Genomic DNA, 19,978 nt, shown 5'->3' on the forward strand with positions numbered 1-19,978 from the left:
AGGTACCTTAGCACAGAAATCATTTTAATTTGCATGATATTATACACGCAATTATATTATATTGTATTTAATATAAACAACCACATAAGCGAATTAATGGCATCAATACATGAAATTCAACAAGCTGCAAATAATCGTTTTCGTAGTAGTATGAAGGGTCTATTTTGTGTGAAACTCTGAGTATGAACAGTGAACATACACATAAATACATAAATTATATTAATTGCATCTCTAAATTTTGGAAATTTTGTTATTACTCCTTGTAACGTACATAGTATAGGTAATAGTTAACAGTAAATAGAACAGTATAGGTATTTATAATGGTTGTATATTGTACATCCTCGTGGACTGTTTATTTGTAGTTGGGATGGAAAACTTTTTTCATTGTTGTTTAACGTTTTTAAAAACGTTATTTTTCTATATTGTTTCCAAATAACGTTTTTGATAATTTTGTTTTTGGTTTCTTTTATATATATTATAATATACGATTATTTTATACATTTATATAAGTTATACCTAACACGCAAAGTCGCAAACGGTAAATCTAATCGGTACGTACGCGATAAATTTAATCACAAAAAAATGCCCAGAATAATCTAATAACTAATAAGCAATTTTGATGAATTTTAAATAGGTTAGTTGTTTTTAATGTGTTTCTATTGTACATGGAAATACATTTTATAGAAAATTTATATTTGTATCCAAATATTTAACAAATATGACAGGGTTCTTTACTTCTTTAAAATAAAAATATATTAAGGTGCTAGTGTAGACAACGCCCAAGTAAGCAGCGGAACATGTTTTTAAAATGTTTGTTAAAAAAATATTCATTGAATAATATTGGTAATAAATTTAAAATGTTCCTACTTTACCAACTAAATATTTTATCGCTTATTATTTTTTAACGAGAAATGCAATTTTTAACAGACGTCCTTCGTAATGGGATGGAACACCTACATAATAAGTAAACTTGCAGTGAGAAACGCTCAGAATAGTTTTTTCAAATGCAATGATTTATAAATAATTATAGGTAACACCGTAACATTGACTACCTACCTATTTCGCGTTGTATAAATTAACAGTTTTTTGACATCATAAATATTTTTAATAAAGTTATTTAATTATATATTTAACTGGTCGTATGAAACAAGATCACCGCTCAAAATGTATGGTTTTCTGGTGGTGACGATTTATTTATTTAATATACGATTAAAAATATATTCAATGTTGTCTTTTGTATTTGTACATTTTTACATATATACAATTAATATTCTATACGTATTTTATACTATAATTTTAAACACATCCGTTTAGTTGTAAATTGTAATACCTAATATTATGTTGCACCTAGGTAATATAATATATTTTTATGATAGTTGTCATTTTTTAAATTGTCTAAAAACATATAGTTTCACGACTACTCGCCACCGGGCCTCCATAGCTCAGTGGTTAGAGCACTGGTCTTGTAAACCAGGGGTCGAGAGTTCAATTCTCTCTGGAGGCATCCTACTTTTTGCATTTTTTTTTACTTACATTTAATTTTATAGTTTATAATATTATTATAGTGTATAATAATATTATTTATTATAATTTAAAAATTCATATTATTTTACTAGTTTCATGTAAAACTATTATTATATTTTGATATACATAACAGTTTAAAGCATTCACAAAATTAACATAATATTTAAATTAAAATAGCTAGATATTGCATTTAAAATCGATTTTAGAAATAAAACTTATTAGAAAAATTCTTTTCCTAGGTGGAAATATTAGGATTCTGGTGGTATTTCCATTTAAACTAGGTATTCTATTGAAAATAAATTATCCCAATTTGAAGCTACAGAAAAAATAAATTTACAAACAATTTATGTTAATATAAAAAATACCACATATTGACATAGGTATTGCTTATTTTATTTGCTATCTTTGCTTTTTTTTTATCTTGATATTATACATTAGTACTATTTAGTTATCATCATCGGTCACAATAATTTAATAATTATTACTATATATTTTGTTTGTTACATTCGATACCAGTGGTGCTATTAGAATAACAGTTTTATAAATAATTAAAAATATAATAGGATAATAAGTAGATAAGTAGATTATTTAAGACTAAATTTATTTTCTTTCCTAATTAGTTTAGGACTTTTTGTAATATTAAAATAGTTCATACCGAACCACATATTTTTGTTTGTCAAATTCTCTTTAAAATTTATCACAATTAAAGATTGAATTTTTTTTTTTTGGTTTGGATGGTGTCCAGACACCGTGGACACCCCCCCAAAATACGCCACTGCTGTAGATGATTATTAATGATAAACCATGACATTTGAACATTACATCATTTTTGTTTTTGAAAATTCCATTATTTTTTAGACAAACAAATCACGTACAGTTTGAGTAACTATCACAATTATTTATATTTGAACTTGGTACTTTAAAAATAATAACACCGGTTTTTTAAAATATTAATGTTCTTTAAGCAAAATAATAAATGCTACTTAATTAAAATAAACACAGTCACATCGTTTATACAAATTAGGTCAGATATTCAAAACAAACGTTAAAGAACTACTATTTTTATAATTTATTAACAAAACTGGTATTACCACCAAAAACGGCTTTTGTTAAATATATAATTATTAATTAATTGTTACCAAACATTTGTAAAACATTAAAAATTAATATCCATACAATATTTCTCAGATAATGATAATATACTTTAAATCTAATCATACTTGCTTTTTGTGTTATGATGTCCTTTGACTTACAAAACTCGATTGAACGTCAGAGTTTTTGTTATATATTTATACGAGATTTATTAATCTTAAGTTACCTTTTCTTTGATTTCTCAACTGAGCATTATATAAGACCAAAATGTTTTGTATAAAATTAATTCGCAGAATAGGTATTAAAAACCATTGTTAACGTCCCTATTGTTATTTGTTAATGAAATATTATTGAATCAATAAGCAATTTGAAAATATACAATATACGTCTATACCTATTGGCTTTTATAATTTATAAGTAGTACCGTTGATCATAAATATTATATTTATCAAAGGGTAGGTACCTAGTTCGATTCATGTGTCATGTCATATTTGTTTTTGTTATAAGTCTTTAAAGATTATATGACTGATATGATAGGACTTACGACCAATATGACCTTACTTTAGTATTTTATTATGAGTATATTTCCATGTATTTTTTTTTTTAAAGCTTATACATTATTTATAACATATTTACGGATGTTTAGGTATTCATAATAATTTTGGACCTTATTACTACCAAATAATATTTTTAAATCATGATTTAGCTTATTAACATTACCAATTTGCATGGCTACCTCAAAAATATTAATTATAATTTATAATATTATATTAAATCGATTGAGAAACAAATTTATAATAATTAATCAGTAGATCCAATTATTATAAGTTATTAACTACAATTGAAAATGATAGGAGCCCAAAAATTTGATATTATTTTTTGAAAAGTTTACATTTAGTATAATATTAAAAGTGGCAAAAAATGACAGAATGATGGAGTGTAAAAAAAAAACAGTAAATAATAATAAACCTTTAAGGATTGTGAATCTACGTGATATTGACTCGATAATAAAATAAGCAAAAATGATTAATATATTTATCAGCACCCACAATATTATCCATTCCACATTATGATGATGCTGTACATAAATCACATGCACAAGCCATGTTTGAAATCCGTCCGTAATAATATTACTATTATAATATCATGTTATTTCAAGTCTCAGCGTATATAAGAAAATGTGTTCATGCCTACCAACGTATAGTATCGTGGCTGGTTGGAAATAATATCATAATATAATATATTATTTCACTATATTTATTCAGTAAGTGACCTCCCTTTTTCCGTTTTGGTCTACCGGAATCGATAATTTGTTATCTTCTGCGCCCGTGACAACCAGCTCCGTGTATATGTATACACCGCAGCAAACCACCCGTCGAGGCAGTGGTCAGAAACCACCCCTTGGCCGATTTGTATAAAGAGATGGCACTTATCTATGTTCGACGGGACAGCTGGGCGGGAACACGAGTCCCACATTTAACGAATGATCCATCGAATGGATTATTTTGTTCTTTGATCGCTTAAGAAGTCACCGGCGAGTTATTTATTGATATAGTATATTATATTATATAAAGTTCGTTAGCCAGAGACGACTTTTGGTTGTAGCAGTGAACCTCATGCACATTGTACAGCATGTATATACGTATAATATACGTAGTTTCTGTACACAGTGTTAATGGAAATTTAATAATAGAAAGGTCACATAATACAGACGGGTACAACAAACATATAATGGACACGGAAAAAAAAAGAAAAGTAAGTTATCCCTTTATTATTTTATACATAAAAATGACCATGATACACTATGAAATCGTTCACTATTATTTTATATCCTTTTTATTTACTGTACACATTGTTAAGTGAAAATAATCTTTTTACATAAAAAAAAATTACCTTAAACCGTTATTAAATAAATAATTAAATATCAGTTTTAATCCTACAGTATTAAATATTATATTTGTTTTTTTTTTTAATGAGATATAATAAAATTAATAAAAAGTAAATCATAAAATTATTAAAAAAAAATGTATAACAAAATGAAAAAAATGAAATGCCTCCAGAGAGAATTGAACTCTCGACCCCTGGTTTACAAGACCAGTGCTCTAACCACTGAGCTATGGAGGCCATATATCTGAAATCGGCTAAATGTTAGGCATTTGCACACAGTGTTGGCCATTTTTCTAGATTGCACGACTTGTTCGAAGCTAATATTATTCTAAAATAATGCAAAAAGTTATGTTTCCCGGAGGAATTGAACTGATGGCTTCCGCTGGATTTGTTAAACAACTGGTAAATTTTAAAAGTCATTTTTTTTTTAACAACACGTTTTCAATTAATATAAATTAATTGAAAATATGTAGGTGCCTATAGACTTTATAAATTATTTGTTAAACAGAAAAATTCATTAAGTGATTAGAAAAAAAGGGACATAATATCAAAATGTAATTTAATATACCTAATTAACAATCTAATGATATTCATAATTTTAAATTTATGAGTTATAGGTATTACACTATTGCCTATATTAAAAATGAAATCGTACACACGTACCTACCTACTCGCTTTGACAGAATTTCCCATGTCAATATAATTTCACATGGTTATACAAATAAATTAATTTATATTAAATAAGTAATTACTAAAAAGTTTTAATATTTATGTTTAAATCTTAAATAAATAAATTATTAAATTTACATTTTAACTTTTTTATTCTACTTAAATCTAGACCTAAGAATGAAAAAGCTAATATGGGCCAGTCTATATATTTTTTAAAAGTATTTCAATATTTTTTAAACATTATTTGAGTGTATTTATATTTTCATCTTAATAGCTATTGGAAAATATATATTTAAATAATTAATTAAATATTTTTTCATTGAAGTACCTATGTATTTCAATCCTTATTTGAAATATTTTTAACAAGAATAATTATTTTAATAATTATTATTATATACCTAATATATAATAGGTATACAATTGCGCACCGGCCTTTTTTTTTATTTATACACTATATTTTTTACCGCAAATACAAAACGATTGTGCACCGAAAAAAAGTATAGATAATACTTCTTTTTAAATATAAGTAGTAGTTACATATTTTAAATGACAATTTTTATAAATTTAAATTGAGAATAGATACTAAGACATCAGCGTTCACTATTTCAAAATACTTTTTTTTTTTATTATTTAAAAATATGTCTCAACTATTGGCGTATCGAAAAGTATATATAATATTTGATATAATATATATATATATAAAACTAAATATATTTATCGTAAATTTGTTTTTTAAATATATCATATAAAATAATTTATTAGATTAAATTAAATTAAAAATTAATGTTTATAAATAATTAATTACCATCAATCATTACGAATAAAAATATTACGGAGCGTTTATCAAAAATAGCGTCCATTAATAATATTGTGTACATATTATGTATCTATTCATCAAGTATTATTATACCAGACTGTACTAGACAAATGTATCTAAATCGTAATTTCAAATATGTACTTACATAAAAAAATAAAATAATTTACTCAGCAAACGGTTTAATTGTGTTGTCAGCTCTGTTCAAGCTTCTAAATATATATATTTTTTTATATTTAAAAGAAATTTACAATCTGTACTCAACGGTACAATGAAACAATGACTTCTAAATATAAAACATAATTCTGACATTGTAATAAAATAATTGAAACAACTTTTGTTCAAATCAACTATTTTATTTTCGTATATTATAAACTTTTTTTGGTGAGCAATTGAGTTGCGTTTTTTTTACAGGTAAAAACATGTGCGCAATAATTCTGCAGCTCCTAATCTATAGTTTTATTGGGTCATGAGCCAAAATGTTGTAATAAAAGTTTTAAAAAAAAATTACCATGCCAGTGATCTTTAAACATTTGTTTTGGTCTAATTTGGGAGGGGTGGGTGAGATTTGTTAAGAATATTTATAAACACTAAGTTTTTAGGAACATTTTAATACGTATTATCTTTATTTTAATACATTTTCAACTATACTTTCCCATTCCCCATCCACTACATAACATATTTTATGTGATCTTTGTTAACCTTTTCATTGGATTATATTTTATAAATATCAGATAGGTAAATAATTGTTAGTTTTAATGAAGCCGCACTAGATTTATCCATCTCGCCTCGATATAATTGCATCCATCGTAGAAAAATAAACTTTCACGACTTTAGGTTACCGCGAATACCTACAAAGTATGTAACGAGTATTTTTTTCAAGTACCTACCTACAAAATTTTTCCAGAAGTGAATTTAAACTTTAAACATTTTTATTTTGTTACATTATTGTTTAGAAATAAATAAATAATAAAGTTTTTTTCAACGTTATTTTTCATTAAACTTTAAATTTAACAGTAAATTAAAAATATTTTCGAATGATGCCGTTAAAATGTTTCAAACGAACCTCCGACACGTATCATAGATTAATCAATCTTGATATACCTATATACCAAATGTGTATGGGCCCGACAATATTAAAATAAACATAATAAGAATAGAAAAAAAATCGTTTAAGTAATAAAAACCAATGAATAAATAAATCAATTTTAATCTGCTAATAGTTTAATAACAATACACTTATAAAACAGAAAATGGGTGGGAGAAGTGCAAAGCATCACTTGTGCTCGTCCTTTTAAAGCTCCTAAACGATACAGCCATTTATAAGTATACCAACAAAATATAGTTTAAAAACAATATTTTTAAAGCTTGTCATATTGTAGGAATGCAAAAGTAATTGTATTTTGAAATAAAATAAGTCTTTTTACTACCTACATAGTTTCAAGAAAATCTCAAACCTTATAAATAGCATACGAAGTTTTCGAAATGCTTTTACTCGTTCGTCTTCATACATCCAATAATAGATAATAATGTACCTGTAAAACAATTGGAGTTCATGCAAAATAAAAGTTGTTGAGATATTGTGACCAAAATCAGCTTTAACACATACCTACATTGAAATGCCAAAATGGTTATCAATGAAAGGAAAACGTCTTAGGAGCAGTATTACTTGCAAATACTTTATATACTTATATATTATATATACCTATAGGCTATATTGCTAATACAGTTTGGGTGAAAAAGACTTATTTTTACGGCACAATTTCACAGTGTACAGCATTTTCATATACCCACTCGGATAACGATGAGTACCTACCGCTATAATCTTAATTTTTCTTCTACTGATTTCCGGAAGAACTATTCATATTTCTTAAAATAATTTTAAAAAAATATTTTAACTTTATGAATATTCTAATTTTAGGATTTCGCGTTATTCATATAAAGTTGTAAAGTAACTAGTAACTAGCAAGCTTTAAAAATCGGCTATCAAAATGCTAACACAATTAAATGTGCGCGTGGGCATAGAAATAAGGTAGCTGAAAAAGCTTTGCATGTTTAACATAAGCTCTTTGAAAATATAGTTTCAAAACAATTTAGTAAGTACTTACATATTATAATTTAAAAATAAATATTTTTCTGAGCTATTTTCTTTAAGCGTTATAGCATATTTTCAACATTTTATAACACTTATAGATCTTGAGTTATTGCCATATTTTGCATTTAATTAATTACCTAAGTAATAATTACAGCGTATAGCAAAATTACAGTGCAAAACAATTAGTTTTAGCTCATAGTATTATAAGTTCATCTATATTACCTAATAAAAAGCAATGTTTGAGTGTGGTTCTCAACAAAATCTATCTCACTCATGGTTCTGAAATTTGGTTCACAGGTAATTCTATACTTCGAAGACTAGCTTTTAAATGTTTTATTTTAAAGAGGTTCTTAAAGAGGTAATTTGTAGATTTACGATGTTTTTGTATATAAATGGTTTAGATTAGTTACAGATTATAATAGTAATAGAATAAATTAGTATTTTTTTTTTTATAATATAAATGGCTGCCACTGGTTATACATGAATTAAATTGTTCTTATATGTTTGAAAAAAATGTTAATAATTTTAATCTGTATTTGATATTTGATTCCTATATTTTTTACCCGCGCTGTAATTGTCGTAAATTTAAAAAATATATTAATATGTGCGCAAACGAGTCTCCACCGCATTAGACCATAGTCGCAATTTAGGGCTTATTGTTTACCCGATTAAAAAATTGAAAAACTAGGTAGGTACTAGGAATTTTTAAGAAGACATCGCATCCGCATGTGTTGTCACCATCTTATACACGGTCACACGGACGACATGGTAAATTTGGATTTTACGATATTTTAATTTTTAAGAGAATTATGAGCAATTTCAAATATTAATGTTTTACATAATTCACTTAAACATTTAAACATCGTAAAAAACCAACGAGAAAACACAGATAATATTGTTACTTAAAAGTTTGATAAAAGGTCAATTCATTCTAATATCAAAATTGACAGTAGGTACTCTATTGAAATTAGCGAACGAAAATTTGCTATGTCGCACGTGTGTTAGACAGAAACAACGCATGCGAGTGCGACGGGTTTGTATTATGTTTACGCTTGTAAACACTGTTTAGGTATCATGTAATCATGTTGCATTGTTGTAACATTATAAATGTAATGAAAGTAAATCCAAACCAAGTATCAAAAATAGGTATATATTAAAATGTATAAAGTAGGTAATAGGTATAAGGTATATCAATGTAGGTATATTATCAAAAAAAAAAAAAAAATGAAATGTTCATTATAATAATATTATTTAAGTAAAATATTGAACAATGAATATGATGATTCGATTTTACCGAGACTGAGATTTTAGGAGTTATAACAATAATTTTTGTTATATAAACAAATTAAAAATTCCATACAGTATTAATAAAAATGTGGCAGCTAAAATGGATAATAATGTGTAGTAAGCAATGCATAATCTGAAAATAAAATAAGAATAATTAATTCTTAGTCAATATTGGTAATTTACGGTAAATATGCGTTATACTGACTTTTGATTCCATTTTCTTCCTTCTGATAATGTTTCCATTGGATCTTTTATAATATACATTCGAATACCTATTACGTGTTTTTTGAAATATTCATTCCAGCTCAATTTGGTTAAATCGAATCTGAAAAGAGTCTGATCTAATTTGGATAATTTTTGTACCAAAGACCTTGTATTATCATCGTTAAATGTCCACGATTTTAAACTGAAGTAAGATATAACTTTGGAGAATTTGTGCATTTTTCTATATCCTTCCATTAATCTAAAACGTAAAAAATATCTATTATATTATATTATTAATAGGTAGGTAGGTATTATTGGTACGCAATATGACATACGTATTTTCTGTAAAAAAAAATGTTTGTTCTCTAAGTGTCACTTACAGAGGCTTCTTTCCGGTGAGTTTGGCTAATGAATCAATTATAAATGCTGGTATTATGTGGAGAATAAAACATAAAATTTGGTATTCGTGTTTGTTTTTGGATAATCTTAATAGAATTGGTGAAATCTAAAAATGTACGAATTTTTTATCTGGTTAAATGCAACAATTTTCAATATACATAACTAAGTTTAAACCTCTTCAAACCACATACCGCTTTTAAAGGAGGCACTTCGCGACCGTATTTTTTGTTCAACGCCGAAAATTCTCCCCATGTCAATGGATTGGCTCTTGATGATACGAAATTGTAAATAGGTGGATCAATTAATGTTTCTTTTTCTAAGTTATCAACTTTCATTTCGTTAGAGGCGTTACGTTCTTTCCTAAAATAATTCAAATGTTTTTATTTTTATTTAGTCTTGATGCATTTCAATATTGTTGATTACAAATGGTATCAAATCTCGTAGGTTATATTTAATAGACCCGCGACGCACAATCCATAATTTTACGTAAATTCATGAATCGTATGATCTACCTAACTATGGCTATACCTAGACGGCTAGCCACAAAGCATTGATTATAAATAGTGATTATAAACAATGGTAGGTATTATAAGTAATCCTCGGATGGGTGAGACACTTTTCGACCAAATTTTGAAAAAGGTCGATTCCCTTTTCGACCAAAAAGTTATTATTAAAAAATAATTATAAGCCTTTATGTAGAAAAAATTATTTTTGTTAGTTATTTTTAAATATAGTATAGTAGCTTACAAATAAATAATGATAATAATTACATACAAGTATTTATGTTATACTCATAAAAAAATATTAAAAAATAAATAAGTTGTATAAAATACTAAAATGAATAAATGAATACGTAATAATATTTAAAAAAATAATTTTTGTTGTCAATAAAATATAGAAAACTATGATAATAATTACAAATCCTGTCATAATTCATTTATTTTTACTCACTTTTGTTAGCACTGTTTAGGATAGGTTGCTGGTTCACTACTTTTTAAAGTAGTTATTTGAAACCAACTTAACAAAATCATTGTGTATTATATTAAACTTTTTTTTGGTCAAAAAGTGAATTGGCCGAAAAGGGAAGGGTACGTTTTTGGTCGAAAACGGCCATGCCCCCTCGGATCATCAAAAATCATAAAAATGTACCTAAACTACCAGAATGTATCTTTAAAAAGCATCCGGGTAGGTAACCGCTCTGATATAGAATTAATAGGTGTCACGTATATCTTGTCATTAAGTAGGTCACTGTAATAGTAATGTAATGGATGTTAAATTTGAATTTAATGATAAGTATTGCATACGAAAAACGATTCAGAGCAGAGATGATCTGTCAGCTAATATTATACTTACACTAAGTATATTTTATTATATATATATTATTTATTTATATTGCTATGGTAGTAATTAGTTTTACAATTAGTAATACGGACATACGAAGGGGTAGGTTAAACTAATATTTGTCAAAAACGTCACTTGTGTAATATTTTATTTTATTCCAAACCTTATTAGTATTATCTTACATGTCAATTGTCAATACCATTGTACGATCTACAGTAAAATGGCGTGAATAGGTTCGTCGAATAAATGGCTTAAAATTAGTCTAAATATTTTCTTCTATTTTTTTAGTTTTTCCCGATTAATTGGATTCATATTATGCATTATAAAATAGTGAAATATGCATTTCATTTTATTATATAATGTGCTAAAATATTCAATAAAAATATAATAAAATATACTTAGGTAGGTACTATGAATTTATCAATAATGTCCAAAACTATCACTACCTACCTAAATCAAAGAGAAGCTTAACATTTTAAGGGGATCGGTGGTAGACAGTTTTAAGAAGACAAAAAATATGCAATTTTAAAATCATGTGTGTTGCCTGTAGGTCTTGTGAATGGGTGCGTAGTGATAATTAGTGTGTTAAATCAGCGTTTATTCTGAAAATTAACCATCCACCTCACGACTACCAACCAGTCATGCAAAAACTAGGTCTTGTCTCTTTAGCTGATAGAAGAGTTGAGGCTAACTTACTCTTTCTACACAAACTAATTGATGGATCTATTGATGCTCCTTCCCTACTCGTACAAGTTGGTTTTAAAATTCCTTCCCGTCAAACTAGGTCATCCGCTCCCTTCGCTATTACTCCACACAATACCAATTACGGCAGAAACCAACCAATTGATAGGATGATGTGCCTTGGCAATGAGCACCCTCACTTGTTTATTAGATATCAGTAGGTGTTGTATTATTACTATCAAGTACCTAAAAAATGTAAATGTTTATGTCTCACTGTATATTATATCTTGTGTTTGTATTATTACTATTGTCTCCATAAAATTTATATTTGTAAAGTTGGGTAACTGTAACACCCACTTAGGTTAAATATATATATTTTTGTGCATTATATTGGGCCCACTGCCCGTAATAAATAAATAATAATAATAATAATAATAATAATAATAGATAATTAAAAAGCATATAAATATAAAATATATTTAAAAGAATTAAAAGAATTATCGGAGCGTTCCCACACGCGCATGTACACTGTACAAGTCACACTCTCGGCGTTGCGCGAGTGAATAGTACCTAAATAATTTATGCTAATTTGTATGTACTTTTTAATAATGCGATAATATTTCAGAAAACTGATCTGAATTTGTTATAATGTCTACTTGAAATCGGTCAGTTTACATTTTAAGATTTCTAATTTAAATTCCGTATAATCAACGTTTGGAAATTCCGAAATTTCAAAATATTAAAACTAAATGTATAGTATTTTTTGAATGGGGGACAGGGGGTCGGAATTGGAGAAAGTAGACTGACCGATCTCAAGTAGCCATAATAACGAATTCAAATCAGTTTTATAAAGTATTATCGCATTACTTGGTCGATCAGTATGATGAACAAACGATTGGTATGTTTTGGCTAAAATAACTGTCGGCACCTATAACCCATTATAAAACATCCTAATATAATAAAATTGTGCGTTATAATTAGTTAAAATATATGCAAATATACGCAAAATAAAAGATTGATTCTTATGTAATATGAGGCGATCCTGCATTTAGTATTTCTTACATTACTATCCAAATTTGAAAAAGGGCTCTGCAAAAATAATCATACCAATGCATATAGATCTTAACTCTATAATGGCGACAGACTCACATAGTAATAAAAAATACACACATGTCATTGTGAAACGACATTCGTCGCTCTGTTCGATCAGAATCCAACCGGTTTTGTATTATATTGTTTTTTTATTCACTACTTAATTATCGATTGAATATTGAAGGTTGTTTGGTTTTTTGTTTAAATGTTTTATTCCTTCCCGTATTAATTTATGGGGAATAGCGTCAAACAGTTAGCCTAGAGACTAGAAAACGAAAAAACCTTTTTTTCATATCGTAATCAAAGTTTTCAAAGTTATTCACACAATTTTACAGTAAGACAGTATAGATATTTATTTATAAGGTAATAACTATAATATGGGATATTATACTAAAATATATTATGCTCAGAATAGTTTTTCGTGCGTGCAATGATTAATCATTGAATTCAAATTTTACACTTCCAACACAGTGGCCTATATAATATTATACTCAGTGGCGTGGTACGCTAAACAGCAGAGCGAGTTACCTTGTTTTTTATTTTTACATACACTTTAGTGTCCACACTGGACATTTAGACGATTATTGTTGCTGTGGAACTAGCCACTCACTCCACTTTATAGTTTATAGAATTAAAGAATTGTATGGTTTATAATTTTTAGTTACCATTGGTTGTGAATATCCCAAGCACAAGCCAACACGGCATTGCTGACATAATCTCCAGGCACGATATCGGCTGTTTTAGTTGAATCGGCATTCATACACCTCATGAGACCAATGCCGGTGGCTGCTACAACTCCTGTCGGCCCATAGAAATTGTTGATCCATCCAGGAACAGGTTCATTATCAGTGGCGATAACTGATATTTTAAATACAAAATGTACATTAATATTATGTATACAAATTTGAAATTATTGCTAATTAATATTATTAGTTATTAGAACGTGCAGTTAAAAGTATTTCTAAAATAAAATATAAAATCCAATAACATAATAATATAGTATGCATATTGTAATATTGTACTTACTCATTGACGGTCTAATAACTCCAATTGGCAACCCTTTGCCATAAGTCATTATTTCGCCCTCGGCAATAGCTTTTGTCATCGCGTAGGTATTTGGCCATTCTCCTAGTAACCTGCAGGGATAAAGGATTCACACGCTCAATCATTATTATTTTAATTATTAAAAATTATTTAATAGGTATACACTACACAATATACCTTTTTTTTTAAATTTTAAATTAGTACCCAATATACAATCTATATCAGATGACACAATACAAATATTTATGCTAAGAGTAAAAAAAAAATATGGGTATATTTGAAGAAAGAATCCATCCAATGGTAACACCTAAATTAGATAACCTAATACCTATATATCATAATTTACTGACAATCTATTCAATTATGTATTAGATAAATATACAACATATAGCTTTATCCGTATTATCATGTACCTATAATATGAAGTATATCAGTTTAAGCAATTTAACTTATTATTTTATGTATTTATTAGAAAATATTATTTTAATTTTAATTTTTAAGTTGTTATCATCACAATACAATATATTATACGAAACACGTAATGAAAATACGAAACGGACTTGTTTATATTATATAATATTATGCATTATATTATTATAATCATATACCTATTATATCATATTCATATATTAGTGTTTGTTATTTCCTAGTTCCAATACATTACAACTATATAAAAATATCGTGATACACAAATACATAATACCTACAATATATGACATAGGTAATATTATTTCTATACATTATGTTCTCAATGTGAACTACTTACGAAGGTGTAATTCTAGTGACGTATTCGTCGTCAAGACCGTTAACGACCTGCAATAACTTGTCTCCAGTTATAGGTGGTTTGTAGAATATCTCATCCACAACTTCCCTTCCAGCACAGTTAGAATAAGCAGTTGAAATGTGAACGAAAGCCTAAATCAAAAAGCCATAATTATAATAAGGGTACATAAAATTAAAAATAATAGATCATGATCTGTTCCATTTACTTTCAAGTTTTTAATGTTTTGGCTAATTTTTAATATATCTTGTAAGGCAATTATGTTAATATTGACAGCTATTCTTAAATGTTCGTCAAATCGTACAGTAGCAGCGGAGTGTATTACAATGTTTACCTTATTCAAAAATTATTTTATTAAATCCAACTATTTACAATAGTTTTAGAATATTATTGTAACAAATTACTTCGTCTTTAATAATGTTTATATATTTTTCTTCGATTCCCATGTTTGGTAAAGCACAATCACCGATAACTGCAGTGATCTTTTCTAAAAAGTTTGGTTGTTCTTTTTTCATTAATTCAAATACCTGAAATGATTTCTCACATTTTACAAAACGAAAATTATATAAAAATAATAAATTAGTGTTAAATGTTAAATTAATCGCACTATATAAACTTATAAGTTATTCCAAATTAATAATAATTTAAAATAAGCACAAATATTTTTTTCAAAAAAATGATTGAAAAATAATAAAAACATTAAGGTTCTCACAGGGTCATCAAAGAGTTCTTTAAATCTTTCTTCTGTTGTTTTTCCTTTTTTCTCTCTGATTAAAATATAAATTCTTTGCACTCCCGAACAAGTCCTTTAATAAAAAAAAAAAACAAATATTTAAAAATTTTAATAAATAATTATTGATTTTAAATCTACTGTAAACCTTTTTTATGTTTGATGAACAATTAATTTTTGAAAACTTATTATTACAACACTTGTCTTCGAGTAGGTAATTCATTTTAAATTTTATAAATCATATTACGTTTAATATTTTTGAACAACAGAATATATACATATAGTAATATTGTTAAATATGAACACTTTATATTTTCTTCCGTTTTTGTTTTTTTTTAAAAATTATTTTTGCAAAGTTATAAAGTTGAAAATGGAAATGTTTTATTTGTGTTTATAGAAACAATCTTAAATTAATTTACGTCATATTATCAAACAATCTTGTTCAATAATTATTAATAAAATAGTTATAATAATAATGAATGATATTCTAATATCCTAATATCCAATATTTACCCAAATACAAATAATGGAGATGTATATTATATATTGAATTATTGCTGTTATTTGTTAAAAATAAAGGCAAACAATTCTCACCTTATCAATTTATCCAGTATTAAATTTCCCATGAATCCAGTACCACCAGTTAAAAATATTGTCGTATCATTGTAAAATGATTGAATTTCTGATAGTTGAGTTGTACTTTCGCAGTTTGCATTGTAGATGTCCATGACTGGAATATCGAGGCAAAGAACCCAAATAAAAAAAAATAGGTAAAACATCATCGAAAAATATTCAAGTAGGTAATTACTAATTATATAGTAGAATTATTAGACTGAAGTTATTATATGTGTACAATTTTTCAGTAACCGAACAATAAGTATGTTTTTATTTTTTATAAATAATTGATAACAGTGATTGATTTTAAGCAGGTTATAATAATATTATAATACGCGTTTAAATTTTAACATATTCAGTAAGCTATTGATAATAATAGTTTATAAAGTGTTTATAACAAAGCGTTTACTTTAAATTAAAGTCATCTATTATCAAGATCATATAGTTTCATATAATCATATAATATACCTACCTACTTAAAAATATATTAACATTAACCTAAATATGTTTGAATAACTCGAGTAACTAACAAGTAACAACTATATTATAATTTATAACTAATTGAATAAATTATACCACAGAATATACCAATACCTACAGCATTAGAATAAAAATACATAGAAAATAATTTTAAAAATGGATACAATTTTAGAAATGAAAGTGTGGAAGGTGTTAAACAATAATTAAATTAAATACAATTTCAATATTTAATAGATAAATTGAACAAATCAGAAGTTTAAACAATAAATACAATTTATTTTTGATAAATTTTACATTTTACTACCTATACATTTAGAAAACAATTTACATGTTTAAATTAATTATTTCTAATTACATGTTATATCTTCACAATTATATTTTTTTCATAAATATCGAAAAGTTTAGTTTAAAAAAAACAAAATAAAATGTAATTATAATATATCAACGTAAAATAAAAGAGTTATTGTTATTAAAATAGAGCTAAAATTTGAAACTATTTTGTGTTAAACTTATAAAGTTGTATTACCTGCTGCGTATAATTTTTTAAAATTTTTTTAGAATCTTAACGGTTTAGTGGAAATTTCACTATTCGAACTTGTGTAATTTACAGGACAAAATATCGTGTTTATTCAAAATACAAATATTAATTTATTTGTATTGAAGTATGCTATTGTAATTAAAACATAAATAGATAAAATATTCCCAATAATAAAGTTCGAAAAATGACTAATCCGTTTAGCAAATTAGGCTAATCCGTTTGCTCTATAGTTTAACGCGGACTGCGGCGATTCTCCATTGTACAATATTATTTATAGTATTGTTGATAGAGAATAGGGATAATTTCCCAGAATTCAGTTTACAAACCTATACTACATGCGTATTGGCCATGAAACCTCAACCAGTTTGTTTGTTTTTTTTCTCATTAACTAGTTATAACATACTTGCTATAATATATAGTCGTCTATAGCGGTGGATGATCCTACGCTAGGCAAAGCCTTGGATAATGGCCGTCTCCGCTATACATATGAGCTTAGGGGTGCGCCTGCTACTTAATGTACCTATATATAAAATACTTTTATATTTTTTTATATTAAATTATGTTTATTATTTTTTTAATCTAGAAAAAATGTCTTTTGTATCAAAATTTATTTATTTACCTGTATATTTTTCAACACTTAGTAATTCCAAATTACAGAATATGTAGGTATTCAATTATGATTAACCCGTAGTGCTGATGTAAGGTTTCTCCAGCACTCCAGTTTTTTGTTAGGTTAACAAAAACTAAAGGAGTACCTACAAATTTGGATTATGGTCATACAAATTCATAGGAATTGAATGCTATAAATATTTACAACATAATTATAAAACTCGTATAAGCATGGAGTGTTTGGGTAATGCACGTGCAAAAAAACAGCATGTAAGAGATTTATTGAATAAAAGAAGTTTGATATTCGACTTTAAACAAAGAGCATTTTATTGTATTTATCCATATACCTATATTTTAAGGTTAATAACTATATTATTTCAATTTTTAAATAAAATACAATTTTAAAAGGTACACCAATGAGTCCATGGTAAATATTAGTATTATGCAATCCCAGTGCCCATTCACTCATCCCACACCTATTTGCATATATACCTACGTTAAAACCAACCTTTAAAAAGTGACCTAATCTAATGAAAATGTCTAGTTTGCCTAAAGATGTATAACCTGTTCTCTAAGCATTCCAAATTTAAAAAAAATGTTGAAAGATAAGAAATAAAGTTTGTTGCACTAAATGTGCAGTATAATATTATAATATAATTGTATAAAACATTTTATTATTAAAATAACAATTTTTTTCCCTTTCGGCATAAATGCAATCTATAATTAATATTAAATATGATTCCTCCATCCTTGTTTCCTGCGCGCAGTGTTGTATTATATTCTTTTATAAAACGTGTTATGGAGAGTCATTTAAAAGAACTAGTTTTGTATTTGATTATAATTAAATTATTTTGGATTCTAAGCGGAACGTTTTACTTGATATTTCCAAACAAACAAAACAATTAGAAAAAAACGAGTTTCGTTGCAATTCACGTCTTATTGCTGTTAGGCGAGAGCTTTGTTCAATAATTTCGCAAGGGTGCTAATCGGGCGGGCGTATATCGACTCCGCCGAAATTACCTTTTTACCTGTAACAAACCAGCCGCAGAAGACACACTCGTCTGCAAAAAAAAAAACAAAAACAAAAACAAAAAAACCGGCAAAGTACACAACTCGACGCGTTTTACACAGCCTTGTGAACGCCATTATTATCCGCCTGCAAATATATTTTATTATAATATTATATACAACAACTATGACAGTCAATGAGCTCTTAACTAAAGTATATTCTATACTTTAATTTCAAAGGACCAAAAGTATAAATATCATTTTTTCACGGGCCACAACTCGAATATACCTTAATTTATTTCGAACAAAAATATATAGTCATATCAAATTTACTTTATTTAAGTTCATGTAACTGTTAGGTTTATTAATTTAACAAGGAGTCTATAAACAAGCAACGTTTTTCCACAATTTTCAGTCCATACTATCTTAGTTTGTGATTTTTATACAAATTATAAAATTTACTCGCAAGCTACACCAAATTAAAATGAGGGCCGCGAGTTACTGACCCCTGCTCTAAGCAACAATAATCGAGTAAGTTTGGGAATTTTATTAATTTATAAAAACATATGGTACTACACTGCTATACCTACCTTGTTTATAAAAAATACTTAACTATATACTTTTTATTATTATAAAAAAAAATTCGAAAAAAATTCGATAATTTCCATGTTTCTAGTATAGTGGTATACAGGTTTAACTGGTTGTATTATATTATTATACAGAAATCAGATAGTAAAATGATGATGCTGTAGGAATGTCATGATCATTGAAATAATTAAATGTATTACATAGGTATGTAATAATTGTGTATTTGGTTATGGTTCGCATTTTAACCTCACAAGCTTAAGACTAAAATATCTTACGGTGAATATTATCATTCATTGTTTACCGCGTAGAAAGAATCTCGTATACTGCAGGACTGGTAGGTACATGGCTGGTGTTCCGTATAATATTTGTGCGGGGTCGTTTTTAATGTCATTGATTGTAATTCTTACATAATACCATTGATTATACATAGTATGTAGTATAATCAATGATAATACATACTAAAAAAATTCCTGCTACGCTAGTTTTTGTTTCTACAACAC

The 19,978-nt window shown here is 26.7% G+C and overlaps 1 protein-coding gene and 2 non-coding genes across 4 annotated transcripts; 1 reads left to right on the forward strand and 2 right to left on the reverse strand.

Annotated features, from left to right (window-relative positions):
- Window positions 1-1,431: 1,431 nt before the first annotated feature.
- On the forward strand, window positions 1,432-1,504 carry TRNAT-UGU. Its single transcript has one exon. It is a non-coding gene; the product is annotated as a tRNA-Thr (tRNA).
- A 3,163-nt stretch (window positions 1,505-4,667) lies between these two features.
- On the reverse strand, window positions 4,668-4,740 carry TRNAT-UGU. The gene has a single exon. It is a non-coding gene; the product is annotated as a tRNA-Thr (tRNA).
- A 4,566-nt stretch (window positions 4,741-9,306) lies between these two features.
- On the reverse strand, window positions 9,307-17,527 carry LOC100161452 (fatty acyl-CoA reductase wat). 2 transcript variants are annotated; one of them, XM_016808613.2, is made up of 12 exons: window positions 17,262-17,527; window positions 16,235-16,392; window positions 15,623-15,716; window positions 15,315-15,437; window positions 15,119-15,244; window positions 14,896-15,044; window positions 14,112-14,221; window positions 13,751-13,943; window positions 10,163-10,331; window positions 9,953-10,077; window positions 9,574-9,831; window positions 9,307-9,501 (listed from the first exon to the last, which is right to left on the reverse strand). In XM_016808613.2, the coding sequence occupies exons 2-12, from the start codon at window positions 16,366-16,368 to the stop codon at window positions 9,414-9,416; spliced, it is 1,569 nt and encodes a 522-aa protein (XP_016664102.1). In that variant the 5' UTR covers window positions 16,369-16,392; window positions 17,262-17,527; the 3' UTR covers window positions 9,307-9,413. The 2 variants fall into 2 exon arrangements, with proteins under 2 accessions (XP_016664102.1, XP_003248040.1); XM_003247992.4 differs by having other exon boundaries at window positions 9,312-9,501; window positions 16,235-16,370.
- Window positions 17,528-19,978: the final 2,451 nt, after the last annotated feature.

Source organism: Acyrthosiphon pisum, chromosome A1, assembly GCF_005508785.2.
Source record: "Acyrthosiphon pisum isolate AL4f chromosome A1, pea_aphid_22Mar2018_4r6ur, whole genome shotgun sequence".
NCBI classification, from domain to species: Eukaryota; Metazoa; Arthropoda; class Insecta; order Hemiptera; family Aphididae; genus Acyrthosiphon; species Acyrthosiphon pisum.

Excerpts from the sequence above, each read along its gene's own strand:
- LOC100161452 (XM_016808613.2), bottom strand. The coding sequence starts at position 16,368 with ATGGACATCTACAATGCAAACTGCGAAAGTACAACTCAACTATCAGAA. Across the intron at positions 10,332-13,750 it reads TGGGATATTCACAACCAATG|GAAAGAACGTAACGCCTCTA; the intron begins GTAACTAAAAAT and ends GAATTATTTTAG. Across the intron at positions 9,832-9,952 it reads CTCACCGGAAAGAAGCCTCT|ATTAATGGAAGGATATAGAA; the intron begins GTAAGTGACACT and ends TTTACGTTTTAG.